The 25,539-nt window shown below is 45.3% G+C and overlaps 1 protein-coding gene across 1 annotated transcript in view; it reads right to left on the bottom strand.

Moving 5' to 3' along the window:
- The window catches only part of LOC124256560 (anti-sigma-I factor RsgI6-like), a 36,762-nt gene extending 11,521 nt beyond the window's left edge, over positions 1-25,241 (bottom strand). The window contains exons 1-8 of the mRNA XM_046690544.1: positions 24,987-25,241; positions 22,856-23,003; positions 21,992-22,087; positions 21,683-21,839; positions 19,993-20,038; positions 17,601-17,750; positions 17,149-17,204; positions 16,133-16,273 (exon numbers count right to left, since the gene is read on the bottom strand). Of these exons, the coding sequence (XP_046546500.1) occupies positions 16,133-16,273; positions 17,149-17,204; positions 17,601-17,750; positions 19,993-20,038; positions 21,683-21,774 (485 nt within the window). The 5' untranslated portion in view covers positions 21,775-21,839; positions 21,992-22,087; positions 22,856-23,003; positions 24,987-25,241. The remainder of the gene's footprint in view (positions 1-16,132; positions 16,274-17,148; positions 17,205-17,600; positions 17,751-19,992; positions 20,039-21,682; positions 21,840-21,991; positions 22,088-22,855; positions 23,004-24,986) is intronic.
- Between the last annotated feature and the right edge of the window lie 298 nt (positions 25,242-25,539).

The following is a 25,539-nucleotide window of genomic DNA, read 5'->3' as shown; positions in this document are numbered from 1 at the left end:
CACACCTGTCGCCGTACTGTTTCTTGAGCTCGTTGTAGTAAAAGTCGTACATCAGGTGTTTGGATAAATCGAGGATGCTCATCCCCACGTAAACAGGCCGGTTGAATTTTATGTGGCTTTTCTTCATGTGTAGGGCAACTAGGTCATCGGTGAATATTTTGCTACGGTTGAATGCCGGACTGGCTATCAGTCTCCTGAGCTTGTCTTCCTCATTCGACCGAACCAGCTTCACGGTCACGCTGCTTTCCTCAGGTTCTCCATAGTCTTACCAAACACCGAGTTGTTCATGAGCTTGTAGAGATTTTTCTCAAAGTCACTGGTGGCAAGCTTTCGGAGGTCTGTGTTCATTCTGATGTAGGGCTCCATCCAGGGGCTCTGGGTGAACACGAGCACCCTGTGTATTTTGGTCAGCCTCATACCCAACGACAGGTACAGCTGTAGGTTGCGATAGTGAACGATGTACTTGGTCTTATTCATTAAGTTGGGCACGAGTTTTTCAACGTCTGTCACACGCCCACCTAACAAGTTATGTTGGTACTCAGACATCCAGTTCGGGTTAACCCTCATACGTTCGGGGCCAGGGGTAGCTGTTGTGTGATGTGTGTAATGCCTTGGGGTATTCCAAGTCAACCTCGAGGATATAACCTTTATTCGAATCTGGTGCGATGCTCATAACATCGACCTCCTGTGACGCCCATTCGAACCCCCCTGTGGGTAGATACTGGCTCATGGCCCAGCCATACAGGTTGTTGGCGCCGAGGTAGAGAATGTGATTGGTTGGCTTGCTAGGGTCATAGCCCTTAACGTATTGATTATTTGCTTTCGCAGATCGCTTGGTTGCCATGGAGATCCCACCTCGCAAGCCTTTCTCAATGAATAGGTGCATGTCATAATCTGTAAGCAATTCCAACTTAACTCCGGTCTTTTAAGCAAGGCATCCCACGACAGACCTGGGCTGGTGTAATACCACGCGGGTCGAGTTTATACTGCTTGAAACATGTCCGCCTAAACGTCTCAAACACGTCGGCTAACAGCAGTACATCTGTCCTCAAGTACAGGTCGTGATAATCCCCCAGGTTCTTACAACCCAGTTTATTCCATACATTAATAGCGTGCGAGTAATCGTCTTGGGATATTTCCGAGTCGGTCAGATTGCTGTAAAATTCTCTGATGGGGGGTAGTCTGGTCTCGCGAACTTGGCCCAACTATCCATGTACTCATAGGGGTACACACCCTTCCTCATAAGCAGGGGTCTAGTCTCGGCGTCTGTGTATCGGTCGGTGATAGGGAAGGTATCGTTGGCCTTGACCAGACTGTCTAATGAAGACAATAGAAATTGTACTGAATCTATGAACCTAAGGCCGTTTAAGCTGAAGGAGATGTATCTCTCCATGTTGTTGGGGATGCACGTTATATTACCATCGATTTTCGCGATGGCCTGCATGATTAAGTGAGAGTCGTACCCTCTCAAGTTGTGAAAGACAACGGGATGTTTATTGTCTTAGGGTTGATTCTAAGCTTGAGGTTACACGTGCTGTGAGCCGCGCCTCTATACTTACCGGTTACGTGGCAGTGATCTCTCACCGAATCACCATTCAGTGGTGAGTCACACACGTGACAGTTAGTGCTACAGGCGTGAGCTAGCCTGTCGGCTCGGGTCATACGCATGGGAGCGACTCTATACAGTGCATTCCTAATAATTTTTTCTTCCTCCTGCAAACACTTTAGAAACCTTTCAGCCGCGTCAGGGCCCCTATACACTACGGGAGCTTTCGTTTCCCCATCACAACGGACGACAATGTATCCAAACCCACAGGCTTCATGCTCCTGTGTTTTGAGGTGGTGGGGTACCCCAACAGCCTCAACTGTTGGGGTATCCCCAACAACTGGTTTAACCAAGGCTTCAAAGTCGGCGTATATGATATAAGGCACAGACATTTGGTTCTTGTGGTTACCGAATTTTAGGATATTGTCACCTTCTTTAGGCATGTCGACTCGTATAGCCGTCTGCCCCACACCTTGGCAATCCTCCCGGTGGGATTCTAATAAATCAGCTCGTGTGAAGCCATGTAGGCACCGTTCGCAGAAGTGGGTCTTTTCTCTGTGTGCCGATTGGTCATACAACAGCCTGCTAAAGTGTTTTATCCAAGCGTAGTGGTACTTGTCACCTCGCTGGATCATGAATATATTGATAACACGTTTCCCCACCAGTTGGGGTTTCCCCACCACTGGGCTGACCCTGTGCACTATTGTTGTGTTACCTTCGTGCCCAAAGACATTTATAGCTAGATTATTCTGTTTTTCTATTTTAGTTATCTGGGATATGGGGGTGGGTTCATCTATACCATCCCAGTTGAGCCCATCGTCTTGGGGATAACTAGAAGGCCTGTTCGAATTAGTGTCAGCTGGAAACAAGGCTGACCTGATAGCTAACCTCAAGCAATCGTCTCCTCTATTCCTGACGTTGACTATGGCATGTTTTTTCCTATAGTAGGGAGGCAAGTCTAGGTATGACCCGCCTCTGAACGGCACGTAGTTAGCTATGTCTAGATAGACATTATCGATTTTATCTACAGTCCACCCGACCCCAAGTGTGTAGCGCTCTAGGTATTCTCTTATCTGCTGAAAACTAGTATCGATTGATGCGTCAATGGTCTCTATATGGGTCACGACCTCTTGTTTACCCCGAAGTAAGGCTGAACGTACTCAGTGACACCTCCCCACCTGCTTATCGAGTGACATTTTAACTGTGATTTGAAATTTGATACTTCCTAGACTGGTTAGTTCCTGGTTGACCTTATCAGCTATCAGAGGTTTGATATCTGCGATATCTATGTTCCTATCAACATGCATACGCCAGCCTCTCAAATAGTTGCCTACAGCACGCCAGTGCGCACGAACTGTAGGTCGACAGCTCTATTCTGCCGTAACAGTTCTACAAGCTGTGGTTTCTCATTCGGGAATATCCCCTAACCCCAAATCACGTGCCTGAACTTTCAATTGTTTTACAGTGGGAGGTTTTGCTACGGGGCATGTGATAACAATGCGATTAACCCGCTCTCCCCAGGTTTGAATAACCCGTGAATCCAAGCTGTTTTGCTTGAGCTTTTAATTGTTTTACCGTAGGAGGGGCTTCTAAACCTAGTAATCTCAACAATGCTGGTTTTCGTGATTCGAGAATACCCGATCACACCTCTCTGCCTGGCTTAATTTGTTTGAGTTCACCAACAGTGGTCATAGTTGCGCATACACACCTAAGAGAACCAATGTCTAATTGGCCCACCGTAAAGGTAAAAATCAAGATACACCTTATCGATTATTCCCTCAACCCACCCGGAATATGCGCAGCATAGTAGGGTGTTTTGTATTACTTGCAACGAGTCCCCAACAAGTATATCTATATCCCCATGCACATCTACTCGCCCACCATCAAAGTAATTCCAAGTGTGCCCAGCCCATGGCACATCAAACCCTACTTTTACCATGATTGTAAACGAGCACCCCTTATATAGTTCCCTAATAATCATGGGTTTGAGGACACTGATATCTATACTTTTCCCCACATCCATCTGCCAGCTGCTCAGGCAACCTTCCCTGGGCTCAATTTCCACAAACATAGCTATACGTAGGTGTGTATAATCTCTAATTGGGACACTGTAGCCTTTACACTGCTATCTTGAGAAGTCGCCTCACGCTCTTTTATGTAGGCCTTTTTATTCTCGTAGATGAGGTGATGTCTGACTACGTTCGCCCCGTGAGCTTTACATAGACAGTAGTGCCCTTTAACCCCTATACCACACACAGAACACACGTAGTTAGGGCTTCCCATGTGGAAACAACAGTACCCCTGAGTCCTGCATTTCCTACCACAGGCCTCGGTCTTCCCATAAGTATGTATTCGCATCGGTATGGAGCAGGTCTCATGTTTAGCATACTTATATGGGTATTTAGTCTAATTGTTTCAAGAACCAATGCAGTCGCTGCTATACCCAGCTTATGAAGCCCAGTTCACGGTCCATTTGCCCCTTGGATGGTGTGTAGTACTGAGCGAGTGTGGGTTTATTGAGTGGTTGCAACTGTTTACCAGTTAGTAAGTAGTATTCTTTCGCCAAGGCGCAACATCGTGGAATGTTTGAACGGCATGGTTTTCACGCCTGAGTTGTTCGTTAATGTAATCGATCCTCTGGAGGCGTTTTTAGCGCATTCGGATTGGGCAGCCTGTAATTTCTCAATAGCCAGATCATGCCGCTTCTCTTCCTGTATTTCAGCCGCGTGTGACTCTCGTAGTTTCGAGAAGAGGAAATTACTCCCGGAAAATGCCAGGGCATTCACTAACGCCCCACCGACCATCATAGCTATCGTGGCCATCTTTACTTCATAATATTTTCAGGTAGTATCCCTTGTTTTACTAGGATGTCTTTTGTAGCCATCGCCATACCAAGGTTCATTATGAGCATACCCATATCCTGCAGGTTGAAATCTAGCTTGATAGTTGGTTGTTTAAGCACCAGTTTGGTCAACCGAGCGTATCCTACGGCTAGACTGGCGACCACTGTGGCGTGGTATGCGTCGTTGACGAACGTTTTCCCCTCAGACATTATGTATATGATATAAAAATATTAAATTATAACATGATATGGTCGACCTCTAATTGTGGGAGAGGGTCACCGAATCCTTAGGATTCCTCACTGGGGTCTCCTCCCTGGGATTCCTGTGTCGTATATAACCACGAGATAGCCACGGCAGCAGTTACGCCTACAACCAACAAGAGACGCCCGGGTGAGTCACCCTGATAATTTTATGTTGGTTACACCACCGTTTTTACCGGCAGCTACTCTTTAGGATTCTTCTGCCTGGTTACTGGTTACTGTAGGGTTGGGGTTCCCCCAACTTTGGGGTTCCCGCCAGTTGTGGTTTCTCCAACGTGGAGGTTTCTCCCTCCTGTGTGGTGTCTCCTGTGCATCCATCTATACTATTATTATTATTTTTCCTCTCAAATTGACAATGCTTTGCCGTAATAATCGCCGCCGTCACCGGGCTAACAACATACCATATTTGTGGTACAGCTCGCAGCTAATAGAGCTCAAGGCGTGTCGATAAAAGGGTCTTTCTCGAGGTCTTCCCACAGGTAAAGTCGACGCCTGGGGAATGGGAAGGAAGTATGACGCAATACCAGTGTATATCTGGGTCATAGCCGATCCTATTGTCTTTGTCATCTCTGCTCCGAGCCGGACTCGTATCTAGCGTACAGCTTATCGATTTCTTCGGGCTGTCATTTTGTGAATTTTATCTGGAGTGTACTTCCCAAAGTAATGTTTGGCTTTGCCACCAACAGCCAACGCCACCAGTTTCTCTCGCTTGCATCGTCCACCTGTGGGATTGGGGTACCAACAATTGTTCGAGCAATTCCTCACACTCCATCTTATAATATAACAAGTAAGATTTAGTTTTAACTATATAATACCCTATGCAGGCAAAACACAGGAAATGAAGGTTAAGTTGCACACGACGAACACTTCAAATACCATAGCTATAACTAAATGCTAAGCATTTACTAAGCATTGCTAAGCTAAGCTTTGCTAAGCTTTGCTAAGCTTTGCTAAGCTAAAACACCCTATATGCTACTGGTTGGTCGGTCTTGAGCACGAGCTTAGCGTGTGTTTAGTTTCAGCGAGCTGTTTCTTCACCCGCTCCCGCTCTAATTTGCTCATCACATCGTTTCTCAAACACTCTCGAACGAATCCCTGTCCTTGCAGTGAAATAAGGCCACCCATCGCGTCTGCTCCCTGAGGTCTTTCAACACCGAAGTTGAACTTCTGGCGCTAGTACCCAGACGCTGTGATTTGCGTGTCGGCCGGAGAAGGCCAGGTACGATAGCATGTCTCTTTTTGTTATCTCACGATTAGCGCTGCAGTCATCCAGTATGAACAGCGTCGGTTCCCTTTAAATTTCTCGTGAAGAGCTTTCAACCAGTCCTGTAGGCGTGTTCCCGGTCGACTTTGTGTACGTCCGGTCCGTCATCACCCAAGGTCTTTCCGTACGTTTTATTCATGCTCAGAGTAGGGCACATGATAACGATGTTATCAAACACATCCTTGTAGTAACCCTCCAACATATCCAACACGAAAACGGTCTTCCCACAGCCCGTCTGCCCGCGACACTATGGCGCAGTGTGGGTCGCGGGTAGCAATAGCTTGCTGGCAGGCAGTGATGGCTTGCCGGGCAGGCAAATCAGTAGATGGCCTGCACGAATCTCCCATTGTCTATATTAAGTTGCGCCATCCATAATAACGCATAGATATAATTTCAACTTACCAGCGGGTTGAGCCTTCTTGGTAATCTGGATAGTAATCCCTCGCTGCCATTGTCTATGCGGCGCCGCTACCGTGTAGTTTATCGCCATCTGTGGATCGCATGTCCAACCATAGGGCGTACTTGGTGGTCAGGTATTCACCGATCTTCACGGAGGATAGGTCCAGGTCCTTGGTTATGTGGTGTTGTTTGGCTGGTAGCTTTTTATCTCATCCCACTGCTGGTATGGCCTCATACCATGACTGAACAGCTGGTTGGGCACGCCCTCGATGGTCACTTCCACCTTTTCAATCTCGGGTTGAAAACTTCGCTGTCCCTCCGAACGGCTCGTAATCCTCCACGGGGACGACCAGGATGCCTTTCATCGATCGCTACCGCACGCTCAGGTTGATATTCCACACAGTGTCGCTTCTTATCTCGCACGACTGATCTATGCCTCAGTATGCGGTCGTACAGGATGGCCATCTTCCCAGAGTACTGGCTTCGAACCTGCCTGGCCAGCTCTGGGCTAGTGACCATGTCGAACTCCAGAGAGATGTTGTCTATGGCGAACTGGCCTCATCACCGCTCGGCGTACGCACTACTTTGCTGTAGTCGCAAACGTTAGCTCGTATTCAAGCCTATCACCCAGCGCTGCCTGGTAAAACGGCGCTGTCCCCCGTGAGCAACTCGAAGTCGAGCGGCACGCAGAACCGGGTTCCCGTGACGCTTGAGCGATGGCCTTTTCACCGTCCGCGATCTTGTCTAGCTGGTCTTGGCGTGAAGGCATACCCTATGCGCGACCGGGTCGATTTGTTGATACCCTGGTACACGCCATTGACACGCTCTCCTCGCTTCCAGAGATCCCCGTAGCAGTGAAACACGCCGCTGTCGCCGATGCTCAGCACCTCGCTACCGCTGATCTTGATGGTGGTTTTCTTTGATGATGGCTCGACCTACGCTCCGCACTAGCTCACGCTTTGTCGCTGGTGGAGGTCAACGTGAGGTTGAACGCCAGTCGAACCGCGCCTGGTACAATGAGGTCATTCTCGCCAAGGTTTGGGAATCTAACCAGCAGAGTTTGATTCTGGTCTATCTTGCTGGGATTGTTGGTGATGGTCACCGACTGGCGCACGGCTCTGGCACCTAGAGGCTCTCTTGATCTTCTGAAAGGATCTAGTTTTCTACCGTACATTGTTATATAAATGAAATATATTTTAATACTAAATAATGGCAGAGTACATACCTATGGATGATATGTGGGATGATAGTGCCCAGGCATTCGAGGATGACACCTCATTCACTACCCCCTTAAGTACTGAACTTATACAGCCTGCTGTCGACGATTATTACAACGCAGTTGAAAATAGAGACAACATCAAGCCGTTGGGGAGGGACTATTCCAAGTTTACCGTCGATAAGAAGGGCACGCTGCGATTGAAGGCTCACCCGGGATCGATATCATAAAAAAGACGGAAGCCGCTTGCTTTGTCAACACTCACCAGTCGCCATGGGGGTCAGCTGATCCGTGATGAACTAGGCTTCATAGATTACGGCGGCGCGCGGCCAAAGCTTCCCCAAAGCGTCCGCCCAAGATCTGCAAGCAGCCAGGGCCAATACTGGGATGCTAAAGAAACGCCGGACAGTATCGAAAACTATTGACCACGCATCATGACAAACCCTTGCCGGGTCTCGAATTTCCCCTGAGGGAACTGGGCGAGGCCTAGACGAAGCCTTGAAACATGTACGCCGAGAACTCGTGAACAACATGGGGAAACTTAATGAAATCGATGAGCACATCGCCATGAGAAAATAAAACTCACCGGGCGGATGGTGATATGAAACGTCGTATCGAGGAGAGAATAAAAAACTTGAAGACGAGAGACGGACTCGGTTGGAATCCGCTTCCTCTAACCGGAAGCCCCCCGATCACAGATCAGTAGAGTACGGGAAACCATCGATCGAGTCCTAAATGAAGACACCACGCTAGCTGACAGGATTCGATCCTGTTCCGGAGCAAGGCATCACCATCGCCAGCATTCTGACCGCATTGGGCTTCATCATATCAACCCTGGTGGTGTCACTGACGGGTAGCCCCACGCCGGCGGCGGGGTACACCCCACACGCCTGCACCCACAGGTGGTGTCAAAGAGTGGATAAAAACTCGGGAGGCCCTGGCTAAACTGGCTGGTAAGGCTGCCGAAGCCCTACCCGCATCCTGGGTAGCATCGTCTCGTGGCTGCTGGGTGCTCTGGCTAAAACTGCCACGTGGCTTAGTCAAAACCTGTGGGCAGCCATTGTCGCCATGGTGGGTTTGGTGTACGTAGCGCTAAGAAATTTTAACCAAATAAGCCCCAAAGCTACCCCACCAACCACCAGGGCTGTTTTACGATCGATGTGCTGCTGATTGAGGCTGCAGGTTGTGGGGCCACCCCACAGGGGTGTTGGTTGAACCCTAGGCTCCGGGGTGGCGCCACTATACCCGCTTCACCGGGTCGTGGGTGGTGGGACGGGGACGTTGACATCGAGGTTGACGCTTCAACTTTTGGTCCGCCGTGGCTACAACTATTTCGTTGTTGTAGCCCACCACTTTTTACTCTCAGTTGCATATCACTCGGAGCCATGTACAACCCCACGTCGAACACGTAGTCGACTTTCGACCTGGCATATTCCAACACGTCTTGGTAGCGTTTGATGGCACTCGGGAGATCAACTGGAGCATTGATAGCATCCTCTACGCTGACAACGAACTGTTTCTGAGCGCCGTAAGCAGTCCCCTTTACCGATAATACTGGAACGCGTTTGCGTCTGCGCACCCAACACCGCCCACACGTACGTTCGAATCGAGTCGTTTAAGCGTTCAGTGCCGCACGAGTAAACCCTTCGACGTGTCCAACATAAACTTTTTCCAGTCATCCGCTGCCCCTCCCTGATCAAACCTCCAGACTCTGTAATTCTTGTTGGCATTGAAAGCCATGTAACGGTCATCCCACTCGTTGGTTGTGAAGAGATGATACGACTTGTATCCCCAATCTTCACCAGCAGTTTGCTGGCTTCCACAAGGGCATTTGGTGAACGATGGGGATACCCAACCCGTGGTTCGCCCCGCAAACGCCAATCCGTCTTCGGGTTTAGTTCGAATTCGTTGCAAATACGTTCATAGGCTCGCCTATCGTACTTGTTGTTTAATGGGTTCCATGCATTGTCCTGTGGGAGCGGGACGCTGATTTCTTTAAGGATACGCCTGACCTGGTAGTACACGTGGAACTTGAACACAGACTGACTCAGCGTCCACGCCGAAAGTGTCGGTCAATGTCACACCACACCCCGCTAGTAGCGCACCACACGGCGAAGTTGAGTTGATTCTGCCAGAACTGCATCGGGTTGTTGAACCAAGCATGAACTACCTTAGCGTTAGTCACCGAAAATTTATACAGGCTGAACACATCTAAAAGCTGGGCGTTGAAATACATCCCATCAGCAACCGCGATCTTCATGGGTGAGAAATCTATGTCCAGTTTAGGGTAAAACACTCCAGGGGAGTAAGACACACCAGGGCTCCTCCTTGGGAATACATTTTAAAACTATTATATAATGAGCATATATACTCTAACATGTACATAACACTTCCAGGAATAACGAGCGGTGAGGCAGTTCAGCTGACGCACGCGATCGATAATACGTCCCTGTCAACTCGAAGTCGCGACTCTGCGATATCACCTACCTACCGCAATGGACTAACATCAACGCCAGCAACAATAAGCTGTTCGTTAGTGGAACTCGCAGCCAGATAACTGACGGCTACTACAGCGCAGTGCTCGCTAAGCGATGAGGTCTTCAAACCCCTGGGAGCCGAACTCAAGATGAACGACTCAAACGGCACAGTGGTGTTAATCAACAACGGAAGAAACTCCTTGAGGCTCGGCCGCCATTGGCGAAAACACTCGGTATGTCACCTGACGAGATAAAACCAACAACAACCGTCACAGGCATCGAAGTTACCCGACCTAGTACCGCACCGAGAGCTGTACATTCATCTAGGTCAGGTGAGCACAACGCATAACATTCAAGGGGTCACCCTTCCACTATACTGAGAGCCGCGGCCGGTGAAAACGGAGAAATACAACGACGGTAGAACCGAGTCGTTTTCACCACGGCAGTATAAGAGGTTGACTCAGGGCAACATACCTGAGCTGATAATATCGGTGTTAGATATAAATCATAATCCCGTGAATATAGGATACCTCAGCTTAACGCTTCACATAAAATGACCAGCCACAAGGGCCCGGGTGAAAAATGCGTCAATGTGGGGATCTCCGACCTCGGGACACACGCGGCTCGACGCCCCGGAGTAGATGGTAAATTGTACGCCTTTGCAACTGAAAACAACATTTACAAACGCTGTTGAAGTCCTCTCCGTGGAGCCCTAGGTGATATAGTAGATACCTCAAGAGCGGTAGTCAACACTAAGTACACCCTAGTCACCACCGGTAATGATAATTGGATAATATACCCATCGTTCGGGGCAAATTGTTCGACTTAGACGATGTTGAGAGCACTACCGTCGCCCGAAACACGCCATATACACTCGTCTTCACCGAAGATGACAAGTGGGTGTTGTTACCTGATAAAGACGACTGGTTTCTCAATATTAGGCTTGGCTCCCCCTACGTGTTCACGGATAACAAAGACAACCACCTAAACAAAGTCGTTAACAACGGAACCCTGCTCGTGGCTTACGTCCCGACTCAGAGACGTAGCGTAGTCATCAGCCCAGTCGCCAGTATGGCAGCCCACATGCTATCGAGTAAAGCGGGCATGCAAAACGTGACATTGCAGTTGGTGTCTGAATTTGAAGGCGTGGTCAGGATACTAGAGAGTCTACCGGCGAACTCAACACTGATCATCAAAGTCTACCTAGGGGAACCATCGGGAATGATGTCGAGATCGTGAAGGGGATCAAACTTGGGTGGGTGAAACGACACCAGTATCACGCTTTGCACAGTTTACGCATGGGGTGGGTGTCGGCTCCAACACCAGTCTGCAGGGTGTCACCGTGATCGTGGAAAACACTATATCACTAACCAAGATCTTCCTACCTGACAACATACACTTCATGGGGTGAAGTTAACCCCTGAACTATTATCAGAAAACCAGTTGGAAATTATATCGTAATAGTATTATAGCAATGACCAGTCATCGTCCCAACACTACGCTTAACGACCTAGGGGACATGGAGGGATTCGATCAGCCTGGTGATGAAGGTGGCTCATACATCCTACACTTGAAAGACAACGTGTATAGGCGGGCAGCAATGGCCGATCATCTGCCCAAACTCACACTCAGGGACCTAGAGGGATTCGATCAGCCTGGTTCGAAGACGCCTTGTACGTCCTACAATTAATAGGTGGTGTGTACATGCTGATGAGCCTGCCAGACGACTTTATGAGAAATCTACACAACCACTTTATGGAGTCCGAATGGTTGCTCAACATAACCCTCACCACACCTTACGTGTCTTTTCATGATGGTAGGTATATCGCTGAAATTAAGAACAGCGTATCTTGCTCGGGGTTTCAACCCGACGGCTATAAACAAATTAGAATTTCCCAAATCCCAAATCACCCTGGTTACATGTTAGATCTACCCAGGGCACGGCACAGTTATCGCTTAAGATATACTCTGACCTACCATTTCCTAAGTTTATGCCCCCAGGCTCCACATTAATCATAATACTCTTTTTAAAAAACGTCCGTATGAAGTACTCATTGGGCCTTTTATCTGGGGTGAGCATACAACTTGGTCATGTTGGCTTTAACCCTGACTACCATTGTAATATCATTATACGACGGGACTCGAGTGGGGGGTTGCTGCCCCCCTTAATAAGCTCCAAGATATTTAGGGTAGGTAGCCAAGGATTACCTATTGACCTTTCCACTATTCACCTATCTGAGGATGTAGGCCTTATAAACTTCAAGTACGTTGATCGGTTATTAACTGATACCCAATTAAAAAATATTTCCCCAGATATATTATAGGCACGCAGAATGGGGCTACCCAGTCATAGAGGAAGTAGCGAAGACCCTGGAAACCGTGAGACGGTTCCGCTTTGAGGCAGTTATGTGATGTGAAACGTCAACTAGAACAAGACCGCGACACACGTAAAGCACTATGTAAAAAGTACCATAGAGCTTTCAATATCGTGGACGGAGCTGACGCTGCCCTTATGGCAACCAGCATGGGGCTGGGAGCGGCAGGTGTTGGGTTGTTAGCTACCATCGTGGCTGCACCTATAGTGCTAGGCATTGAAATAACAGCTGGGGTGGCAGGGGTGTTAGGGTTGGTGCTTAAGTTGGCATCACGTAGACTGCATCGTAAGGCATTGAAACACGACGAGATCAGGGTTCTGGCCGAAGCAAAACTGAACACAGTAAGTGAGCGTATTTCCACGGCACTTACTGACAGTAAGATCTCAGAGGATGAGTTTAGTTCAATACTCTCTGAACTCACAAAATATAACAAAATGAAACAAGAGATTCGATCCAAGTCTCGTAAGTCTACTATCAGCGAGGACGAGAAAAAAAGTACATAGAACAAGGTGAAAAAGCCCGCAAGCCTTTATTACAAACACCAAAGAGATCATAGGCGATTCACATTAAACTGTTTCATCGAGGTAAACATGGTATAGCGGCACAATAGTGCCATAGCGCACGCTAGTGCCATAGCGGCACGTTAGACGCAGCCCAGTATTGGATGGTGCAATCCCAGGATACCAACACACTCCAGCCATGCCCCCGGTAGCGCGGCTAGGAGGTGCGTTCGCATCCCCCAACTTTTGTAGTAGGGGTAATGGTAGCAAGAGCTATATCCGACCAAAGCCTTACTTGTGAAATAAGGCTTTGCAGAGGCTTTGGTTGAAAGTGATCCAGAACCTACACACAACATGTATTCCTGGTTGCATAAAGCCTTCTGTGCTTCAGTTTCCAGACGAACATGCTGATCTATACATGAACGCCCCTTTCTGAATCCTGACTGGATGTGGGTAAGAAGCTCATTTCGTTCAAGATAATAGTTCAGGCGATTAGTAACTATTCTCTCCATGATTTTACATAAATTAGAAGTGAGAGCAATCGGTCTATATGGTGCAGGAAGCGATGGATCTTTTCCTGGTTTGGGCACTGGAACTATTATTGCATGTCTCCATGTCCTAGGCAAGGATCCAGAACACCAACTTAAGTTCAACAGTTCCCGAATAACTGCCAGAGTAGAATCTGGCATATGCTTAAACATTTCATAGCACAACTCATCCGCGCCTGGTGCCGAATTATGTGTTCTTGATATGGCTGCCTTAAGTTCATCATGAGTGATAGCTGTATTGATTTCCAAGCTACTTTCCAACATGGCAGAAGACATTTCAGGCATAAAGTTTGTTTCAAAGACTTGTTTATATTCTCTGAATTCATGACAATAAGTTTCAGAACTGCTAACAGATTTAAATTGTTTAACAAGAGCATTTACTTTCTGACTTTTTGATACGTGTTCTCCAGCTTCTCCCATTACCGGTATAGGTGAACGAATATTATTTTCACCGATCGTTTTCACCTTGGACCAGATTCTAGTTAATGATGTAAATCTATTAATATTAGAAATATATTCCCTCCAGCTCAATCGTTTTGTACTCCGTACAATACGTTGGAACGTAGCTCGTTTCTTACGAAAATCAGCCAAATCACATGGCAATGACGAGTGGCGAACCTTATTATATGCTTTTTTCCTTGCGATATTGGCATTTTCACAGCTGTCATTCCACCAGGACTTTGGCGGGAATGCCGCTTCCTTAACAGACGATTTTCCAATGGACTCTTCTGCAATTCTTATTAATTGTGTTGTGATATTTTCATTAGACATATTAACATCATCATTTATAAGATCAGATGTGATATGTTCAGTACACAGACTAGAAAAAAGTGCCCAATTAGCCTTCTTGAGTTTCCACAGAGGGACTTTATCACAAGAATCACGATATGGTCGAACCTGAATTTCAGTAAAAACAGGAAAGTGGTCACTACCTAACTCATCTTCCTGAAATACATCCCAGTTACACTTAATGGCTATGTGTGATGATATCATTGATAGATCTAAAGGAGAAAAAGTCCATTACCATCGTTTAAAAGGACAAGATCTGCTTCATCTAAAAATTGTTCAACAATCTGACCATTATAATCCGTCTTGTTGCTTCCCCCAAACATATTATGGCTGTTAAAGTCCCCAAATATGGGCCTCCATTGGGATCAATTAATTTCAGATATTCATCTACGTTTGGCTTGCCTGTATTATAAATATTAACAATAGAAATGGCTTTATCTTCCTCATAATGAATTTTTACTGCGTTAGCCTCATACACTGTATTTGGTAATTCTTGAACCTGATACGACAAATCAGTCTTAATAAATATAGCACAACAACCTCTCCGAGGATTTTTAGTATTCAGATTGCTGGTTAGTCTGTCCTGACTTGAGCTGTAACAGGTGGATTTGATACACACTGGCTTAAATTTGACTCTCGTGACTGACATTTACAAATACAGGTAGGGTTAGACCCAGATGTAGCTGCAAGAGGAACAGGACGGGTTCCAACTGTTGATTGTGAGGCTTGTACAGACACAGATCGTGATTTCTGAGCGGCGGTTACAGTAGCTGCATGAGATGGAGTTGGAGTGGACTTGACTATACGAGTTGCTTCAGCATAAGACAGTTTACTCTCTACTCGTACCCTTTGCACAGATACTGCCTCCTTGTATTTCTCATCCCTTGTAGGCAGCACTGTGGCTACCACCACAATTGTAACACTTCGATACTTTTTCGAACAATTTTTCTACTTTGTGCTCACCACTGCACCTGGGACATACAGGCTTTTTACTTTTACATCGGGTTGAAACATGGCCAAATTTCTGGCAATTGTAGCATCCAATAGCTGGTGGGATATACAGACGCACTCGAAAGGACTGATAATACATCCTAACACGTTCAGGCAAATGTGGGGTTGAGAAAGTAAGAAGAATGGAATTAGTAAGTTCCTTTTCTTTTCCACGCAAAAGTCTTTGGGCACTTTTAACCTTTTGACTTTTCAATTGCTCAACTATCTCATTCTCATTTACATCTGTGTCAACATTGTAAATAACTCCCTTAGATTCACTAAGACTCTTTGGGACAGAACTCTTGACACGAACGTCACAGACACACGCTACATTCAGTGCAAGGTTAAGTTGCTCAGCAGACCTGCAGTGTATCACTAAATCTCCCTTTTCCAGTTTTTTCATATACTCCACATCACCAATGTTTTTATAGATATCCCGAGCCAAAGCAATTGGACTCAAGTTTGTCAAACGTAATCTTGGGTCAACAGAAGTAAGAATGACAACAAATTTTTGATAGGTAATGACGAAGTCGTATCACTTACAACTCGGTCATACTCATGTTTTCGTTTCAAACGTTTGGAAATCATTGACACGTATTTCTCTGCAAATTCAGCATCTGTCGAGGTTTCCTCAAATGAGGTAGAGTGAATATTATCATCCCCATCCCCATCAGTGTCGCTCTCCATACCCAAATATTCCTGTGACCAAGACGAAATGAAAAATTTCACGCAGACACAATGCACGAAAACCGAGGCCACGTGGTGCGGTAAGTCAAGGCGAGACAACAAAACACACAAATATGGCAAAATAAGCCAATATTTGACCCTCGATAGCCCTTACAGCGGAGCGGCTGACAAGCACGTCCGACCCTGTCAACAGCCTAAGGCGGTCTCCCACCTTATTCGTAGCAATCATTCCACTTACTTCCCCTTTGTGTCCTTGACAATGTACTGTATCCGCTCATCCACGGCCTGCTTCACCTGGTCCGGACTCAGAGCCTGCACCCAGTCGGGCGTGTACTTGGGATCAGCACCCCAGAATATGTTATGTGCTCGGACAGGAACGCTTCAATGGAATTTGGGAAGAGTATGAAAAAGCTAAGATTAATAGGTCCATTTTGGACTCAATGAGTTAATGAGTGCATGTGTGAATGGGTTACGTGTCTGTTCGTACATTGTCAACTTAATCACACCAAATCAATGCGTTAGGGGGAGAATAGGTCGTACATATTGATCATTTTGGTGGAACCTGGGCAATTTTGGAAAATTGTATAAGAAACCAACAGTCCAGAATATTCTTCTTCCTTGTACACTTAACCGTCAAAGCAACTGCTATTCCGTAGCTGGGGTATGTCATGTAAACAGCCGAAACCTGGTCGAGTGGGTGACACATTCATTACCACCCGATGCTCATTCCATTACTGGGGCGGTGGGGTAGCCTCGTGGTTAAAACTAAACTCACTCACTCATTCCATTACTTCATTGACCAATCGTGGTGTTATCATTGGCATACAGTGTTTCATTCATACCTTTTCCACTGCTAGTTCTCCTTTTACGCATATGGAATCTAGGAAATTCGGGACTGAGACTTTAGATACGCGACGTACAACAGCTTGTGTCAGTAAGAAATAGTCTGTCAAAGCAGATCAGGATCTTTCATTGGTGGCTAAAAGGTACTACTGCCTTCATGGAGTCGGTTGCTAGATATTTTTCAACACAATCCCCAACTTGTATGGCCCTACTGATGGAGAAGGCTTCCTCTTGGTTATTCTAACACGATACCTAACTTCATCATCAGTTGAATATATACTTGATGCCTGCACAAATATGCTGCCAGCATAACCCTTGTACTTAATACATACAGCTGTTACGGGTGTGCAATAAATCCTACGAATTCTTACCTCACTTTCAGCCACCCCTGTATGTATAGAAATGCCTTACCCATGTTGGTGGAGGACATTGAGCTCAGCAGTGGCCTTGCTGTAGTCGGGGTTATGCTGTAAGGGAAAACACTACTGTTATTTCGATTATCGTCGTTCTTGGGGCCCGTTTTGGGAGAAGTATGGTCTTACAACATTCTCGATAACTATAGTGGAGGGTTATCGGAACGTATACCCTGGAGTTATCGAGGATGGGTCTTACAATTACTTTGGCAAAATTAAATTCATATCATGGCAGGAAATACTCGAATCTAACCTCGGGATGAGCTGCGATAAAAGACGTTAAGCTATCGAAATATGCAACTTGCTTTCGTCGTTTTCTTCTTGAATGCAATACCTGTTATATTTGTGTAAATGACATACTTGTAGTAGTGACCCAGAATGCTGACAATGATGACTCGGACTAAATAGCCACTCAATCTACATTACAGCGTTAAATACATTAGGGCGTACCCTGGGTGGGGGCGACCACTCCCAATAATAGTTGCTGAGGGTGGCCCAGTTGAACATGTAGTAGAACAGTTTGGCATACTGTGGGTGTTGTGTCATCACCTCCCACGTTGTCTGCGAGCCGATAGGATACCCGTGCTTCACTAGGTCTACCTGAATAACAGCATATGAGTGAATGTTTATTTATGGAACTTTCAGCAATACGCTAGGCTTCACGAGGACACACGAACGCTGCGAACACAAGGCTACCAATAGAGAGGTCACGTGACGCGCATAACGGACTGATATAGGGCACTCTACAAGAACTAAGTGAGTAAGTTTAGTTTTACGCCGTTTTTGGCAATATTCCAGCAATATCATGGTAGGGGACACCAGAAATGGGCTTCACACATTGTACCTATGTGGTGAATCGAACCCGGGTCTTCGTCGTGACGAATGAACGGTTTAACCACTAGGCTACCCCAACGTCTCCCAAGAAATAACGTCTCCCATATAAATAAATCGGGAATTATATTCAGCATTATTGTTCACTATAAAAATGCTCATCCATATTGACATCAAAATATATTTTATTAGTACTTATGGTAAGCAATTTAACGGTATATTCGTAATTATTGGTGTTTAGTATGTCCCCTTCGTTTATTCCGACTTGTGACTTGTGACAGATATCTTAAACAATGTATATGTTACAGTCAATCTGTCAAACCATTCATTTGACCAAATGACTGATAATTTCAGTCATTTGGTCAAATTACTAGAACGATCAGTCATTTGGTCAAAAGACTAAAAATTCTCAGTCATTTGACCAAGTGACCAAATCGTTTAAGTTAAAAAATGAAACGCACACAAAACAAATTAAGTGAACACTTTATTTATCCAGTTTCAACATAGAGCTTTGCATTACTTGTTTTGACAAGTGAGACTTGAATGACACCGGCTTTTGCACAGAAGTTTGTTCTTAAAGCATTTGCATTTCTTGGTTCCACATCTCTTGCTACCAGCACAATTACACCTTATGAAACCCTGGCCTCCTGATAAAGACTCAGCTCCAACATTTTACAACATGTCAAGACTAAAGATAAACATAGATAAGACTAAAGCAATCTGGATTGGCTCAAAAGCTGGTAGCAGGGATATACTATGTCAAGATTTGAATATACAATGGCAAAGAAAACAATTTGAAGTATTAGGAATTAAATTTACTCCGGATTTGAATGATTTATGGGTTATTAACACAAAGAAAAGACTAGAAGAAATTAATAGATTACTGGCAACTTGGAGAAAAAGACATTTGACGCTGATAGGGAAAATTACTGTTATTAAGACATTGGCTCTTTCAAAATTAGTTCCTATTTTTAACACTTCACCTAACCCTCCAGATGATTTTCTCACCGCTTGAGAGAGTACTTTTTAAATTCATCTGTAATGACAAAAATGACAAAATCAAATGGAGCACTTTAAAAAAAGATTACAAAACAAGGAGGGGGGGGGGGGGGGGGGGGGCTACGGATGATTGATATTAAAACCTTTTTTTACGCCATGAAATTATCTACACTCAAACTATACTTAAAAAACCAAATCCTGGTAACTCATGCAATTTTCCTTTTAAGGATATGCTAACATATGGAGCAAATTTTCAGAATATAGTTGTAGTTGATTATCCTTTTTGGAAAGATGTTTTAAAGGCATGGAAATTATATTGTAGCAAAAATACCATAGATGCAGAGAACATTAATGAAATCTTATCCCAACCTTTATGGTGGAATAACAATTTCAAAAACTCAAATCACATCATTAGTCACTGGGCTAAAAGTGGAATCTTGACGATCAAAGATCTTTGTGATGAACATGGGCTTATAACCTTTGATCAGTTGAAGCTTATATTTGATATGAAAGGTACTTACTTAGATCTTGGATATGTTATATATATTTTACCTGGACCTTGGAAAAATACTTTAAAGGAATATAGATATATAAACATTAATGACCTCACAATAAATTCACTCCAAAAGGATTTCATATCCCCAAGAAAAGGTTCAAGATTATTCTATGATAAATTGTTATCTGAAAATGTTAAACCTCACATGTGCCAAAAATGGGAAACATTATTTGACTGTATTGATTTTGATTGGCATTTGATTTTCCATACTTGTAGAAAGAATTTAAGAGATGTGAAACTGTTAGATTTTCAATATAAATTTCTGCACGGAATTGTTTATACCAAAAAAGAACTTCTTAGAATGAATCTGGTGGACAATACAATATGTTCATCAGTCATTTGGTCAAATGAATGGTTTGACAGATGGTGTAACATATGTAAGTTGGAGGCCTAATTGTGGCTGTCAGTCAGACATTAGCTGTGTTCATCTCATATGTAAATATCACCGATACGTACGTCTATTTCTAGGTCGGCCGTTGACACATGACTTGGCACGTGGACACTGAAAACAAAAGAAATACAATCCGATTTCAATGCAGAGTACTAATATGGCGTGATGACAGTTAACATCTTACCATTTTGTATAGATTGTTTAGGATTAAGGGTCTCGGGTTACCCCGTGCTCTAAGGCTCTACATTTCTCTTCGTCCTCTAGTCCAACCAGGATCCGAAGATCATGGGTTCGAATCAAGGTTTGTCTGATTATGTACCATAAGCTGGTATGTCGGCACCATTCAGCGACCTGTGTCACCTTTGCCATTCCTCCAACATCAAGATGACACGCGCACAATCCCTCACTCACTCACATTAAGGTGCGTGGGCCTGTTTCTTCGGTTTTATAACGCACATCAACTGCCGTAGTGAAACGCGGATGATTAATACCCCTCTCAACTCCCCTCCCCCTCCCTCCACTCCACTCCGCTCCCCTCCGCTCCACTACACCACACCACTACACACCACACCACACCACACCACACCACACCACACCACACCACACCACACCACACCACACCACACCACACCACACCACACCACACCACACCACACCACACCACACCACACCGCCACACCACACCACACCACACCACACTACACTACAGGCCGACCAGTCCTCGTTTTATTCCATCTATGACTAGCACCAGGCAGGGTAACAATAAGTACCATCTATTAACGGATTTCGTAATTACATGGTAAGGGGACACCCTCGATAATCTCCAGGGTATACGTAACGATCACTCTCCACTATACCCTGGATGCATCCACGGCTTGGCCCGATAATTATATTACCTCCCTTTGCTGGCTCCGCATTCTAACAGTAGCCAATCAGATAAGCCGCCGTTACATCCGAGCTTGCCAGTGTCAACAAAGATAGCGATCGCAGTAGCGAAGGTTTGTTCGCAGCGCCACTGAGATTTTTGGGGAAATCATAAAGACAAATTCACAGATCTGAAACTTTAAAAAAATATATGAAAGAGAGAACTCCTTCTACCTCTTCCAGAGTACCTCTGCATCAATTGTGTTGCCAAGTTTAACGGTTAGATAATTTAAGAAGCGAAAGTGAGTTGTGATTGGTTCGCTCAACTTCCCAGCGAAAACACCTGATTGGATAAAAAGTCGGGAAAGGCAGGCAATATAATTATTGGGTCAAGCCGTGGATGCATCCAGGGTATAGTGGAGAGTGATCGTAACGTATACCCTGGAGATTATCGAGGATGGGTAAGGGGATCGAACCACCGACCGTCCGCTCTACACAACGGAAGAGACCACAGCGCCAGGATTCAAAGCAATGGGGGGCGGTGGGGTAGCCTAGTGGTTAAAGCGTTGGCTCGTCACGCCGAAGACCCGGGTTTGAATCCCCACATGGGTACAATGTGTGAAGCCCATTTCTGGTGTCCCCCGCCGTGATGTTGCTGGAATATTCCTAAAAGCGGCGTAAATCAAAACTCAGTCAGTCAGTCAGTCAGTCAAAGCAATGGCCTAAGGGGGTTGCCGACAGATAGAGTAGACACTAAAAGAGATATGTGCTAACAGTACAGTTTAGAATACGACTGTTTTTCGAGATAGATATTAGCAGAGTAACATTTCTAATTTCTGATAAATCTTAATCTATTTCAGATACATTGTTTGTATGATGTAAACAACGTACTTAAAGTGTATGTTGTTCTTCCTGAGCTGGTCGATTCTCTTGTCTGCCTCGGACTTCCAGTTCTTGTCCTCGGGTATTTCCGAGAGCGACATGTAATCAATATTGAAGTTGATGGCTGGGGATGGTCCATTTACCCTCAGAGACACACTCTTGTAATCTGAACATGGACCAGTGGAAGGTGTGAGTGGGTTTAGTTTTACGTGGCCTTTAGCATCAATCAATCGTTACATTACGTTTGTCACTAAGCATTGGCAAACATTGCTACCATTCGAAGGGACATTCAGAACGCACCATTTGAAACTTACTTACCGGAATTGAAAAACTGGAAATACGAAGACAATTCAATCCATCCTGATTTGGTGTACACAGATTTGTTTTCCAGGATAGTAGAATAATCGTGGGAACCTAGAAACATAATTAAGAGAAATAACATAAAAGGCCTATCGACCATTGTGGTAATAATATAAAAAATAATGCAGTATGTATGATCCGTACTTACTGTATCACAATGCAATATGGACATGGCATTACTATGTGATCTTTACTTTTTAAAATTTGTATAATCACCACAGTTGCATGTTGTAAGATATATCATTATTATCTACAGATCTAAATAACTGAATGCAGCAAAGGGGGTTCGAGTGATCCTGGCACTAAGGGCGTTGACTCTTCATACGCAGTCCAGACTGTGCTTGGGACTTCTCCCACGAAGCGCTGCCTCGTCTGACCTACGAGGAACCTTTTGGGAAATATTTGAACTCCCTAAAACTGCAGCCTTCTGCATTACACAGAATATCAGAAGGCCTGTGCTCCCGGCGGAGGCCGCGGGCACTCGCCTGATCTGCGCCAAGAGGTACCAAACCAAGGGCCCCATCAACAATGGGTAGCCTGACGACAATGGAGACAAAGGCGCGATTCGAATATTTGTAATATCCTTCCTAAACCTTGTCAATGACATTACTGTCAAGAAGGACAAAACAAAGTATTAATGAGCAAGTCAATACCATTCGATACAATTCTCAAAGAGACTGAAAACGTTTTGTCAGTTGTAATCGGTCTCATTTTCAGGCAACATTTCGATCGAATCTGCCTTGTTATTGACGGAATATTATTTCAAGTAAAGAAAACAACTTCATCAAGTGCCAGATTCAATGTCACTGTTCTGATATTCACCGCTATTTTTCTCAATGTCTGCAAGAACTGTGTACTTCTGGAAAAGTGTCCGTGAATATCATTGAGTTGTTTGATGTGGGCCTGGATGAAATAGCGTGTGCCACTCTTGAGGTAAACTGTCTGTTGAGGACCCGCCCAGTCGGCCTGTCTGCAAGGACGACAATTACCATCAACTCATGATATGATTCAAGTATCATATAATATTTGATTGTATGACCCATCGCCAATAGTATGGCCAGTAGTTTGTTTGTTTGTTTGTTGCTTCTATCGCCGCACTCAGCAATATCCTAACTATACTAGGCACATAAAGAAACTGTGCATACAAAAATTTAAAATCTAAATTTATCAAACCTGTGTAGACACATAAGGATTCAAACTCAGAGATTAGTGACATGTATGCACGTGCCACGTTCCGTGACGTCAGTGGGTTCGACCTTCAGAGTGCAATACGTTGTTGCACGTGCATTCCGGGAACTAGAAACAGAGCAAATGAATGCCACACAATACTGTCACTTTGGAAAGCTCAACCCCTGCCCTTGCGATCGTTGTAAACGGCTATTGAAACGCATAGCATGCCAAGGCTCACGTCTGCACAACGTCATGAGGCCATTGGGATGGTCCGTGGGGGAATGTCTCAACCACAAGTGGCTGCACATTTCCACTGCCACCGGAACACCATTTCTGCACTGGTGAGACGCTACCAGAACACAAATGACGTCATCGATCGGCCACGTTATGGACGTCCACGTGTAACAACGCCAAGACAGGACATATGGATAAGGGTGACCCATCATCGCCACAGGTTTCAGACTGCAGTGATGACTGCCCGAACCATCACAGGACTTCGCCGTATCCACCCCAACACAGTTCGACAACGTTTACGTCATCACGGGATCAGACCACGACGTCCCGCCATACGGCCTATCCTGACACAACGTCATCGACAAGCTCGCCGAATGTGGTGCCGAAATCATGTCCGCAGACCCTTGTTTTGGTGGAGAAATGTTGTTTTTACAGATGAGTCCAGGTTTCACATTTCCCATAGTGATGGACGTCAACGTGCCTATAGACGCGTGGGAGAACGTTATGCACAGGCCTGTGTCTTGGAGAAGACTCGCTTTGGTGGTGGTTCCGTGATGATTTGGGGTGGAATAACAGCACGCCAGAGAACTCCTTTGGTGATTGTTCAGGGCAACTCAACTGGTGTGGGCTACAGGGATCAGATTCTTCGACCTGTGGCAATTCCTTTTCTGCAACGCCCTGGGTTAACATTCCAACAGGACAATGCCCGCCCTCATACGGCAAGGGTTGCCATGGATTTCTTGCAACACCACAACGTTGACTTACTGCCTTGGCCTGCAAATTCACCGGATCTCTCCCCGATAGAGCATGTTTGGGACGAGATGGATCGACGTCTACGCCGTCTTCTTCATCCGCCAGATAACGTCCTTGACCTTGCAACAGAACTTGAGAGAATCTGGCGTGACATCCCACAAGCACTCCTGGCACATTCCTTGCACGTTTGATAGGCTCTATGTCTCGTCGATGCACTGCTGTTCTCAATGCCGATGGTGGACATACCCGTTATTGAGCTTGTGACATGGTCGTTTGACCCCTGTCCCGCTTGTGGACTCGTGACGTCATTGTGATTGACTTTTCAATTGAAATTCTCCCGACTTGTTATGGTCTCATGATCCCTCCGTTAAAGTTTATATGTACCTTTGACATTGTTATCGTACTTATCAACTGGGATAATATTTTGACAATGCACAGTTTCTGTATGTGGCTAGTATATATATGGAGGTGGTCCAGACAATCCAGTATTCAGCATCATGAGCTTCGATCTGCGCAATTTAGATACGATAACATATCACTTGGTGTCAGCGAGCCTGACCACCCGTTCCCGTTAGTTGCCTCTTACGACGAGCATGAGTTGCTGAAGATCAATTCTAATCCGGATAGTAACAATGCGAGTGTATTATTACGATATGTGAACCTGTGTGTTTGCATATTTTTTTACATAAATAAACCTAAATCATTTACTTTAATGGTTCATATGTAAAGATTATGGCAAACGTTTTGTCGCTTTCATGTTCACACCTTGCTGAAACTGATGACAAATTCCACTTACCTTCCGGTGATTCTGACTGACTGATGACCTTGACTGTGATCACTGCTGATGTCCATTTTACACCCGGCACAGATCCAGTTCGAGGACGGGTTGGAACCCTCAAAACCAGGGTCCTTGAACATCTCTGTCCTTCCTACCCCAATAAGCAGGGTCGGGGCGAGTATCCACGCCAGCAGCCGGTACGACGTCCACATGTCTAGACCACAGCGATCCCGAATTGGTGGCCGATTAAATGGTTGTCCTGGAATAAAACTAACGACAGCTTTCCACTGATAAGATAAATGTCAAAAACTAGAACAGCTTGGAATGATAGCATTGATTATCGCGGCTCTATGCCATAAGGTGACCTGAAACACCAAGGCTTTTAATTAATGTATTTGTAAAAATCTAGGTATGCGTATATGTTGCAGTTTTACCTTTTACCAATTACCTTTGAACCTACTATTTTACAAACACAAAATGTGTAATTTTGATCATTAAGTCTGATGCATGAAACATGATATCCAGTGAATTCATACAGGAATGTTCGCTTCAGCTGCTTCATCCTCCGTGG

This window comes from Haliotis rubra, unplaced genomic scaffold (genome assembly GCF_003918875.1).
Source record: "Haliotis rubra isolate DU_JTF1 unplaced genomic scaffold, ASM391887v1 Scf63, whole genome shotgun sequence".
Taxonomy (NCBI): Eukaryota; Metazoa; Mollusca; class Gastropoda; order Lepetellida; family Haliotidae; genus Haliotis; species Haliotis rubra.
Note: the sequence above shows the minus strand (reverse complement) of the source record. Positions and strands in the feature narration are given on the sequence as shown.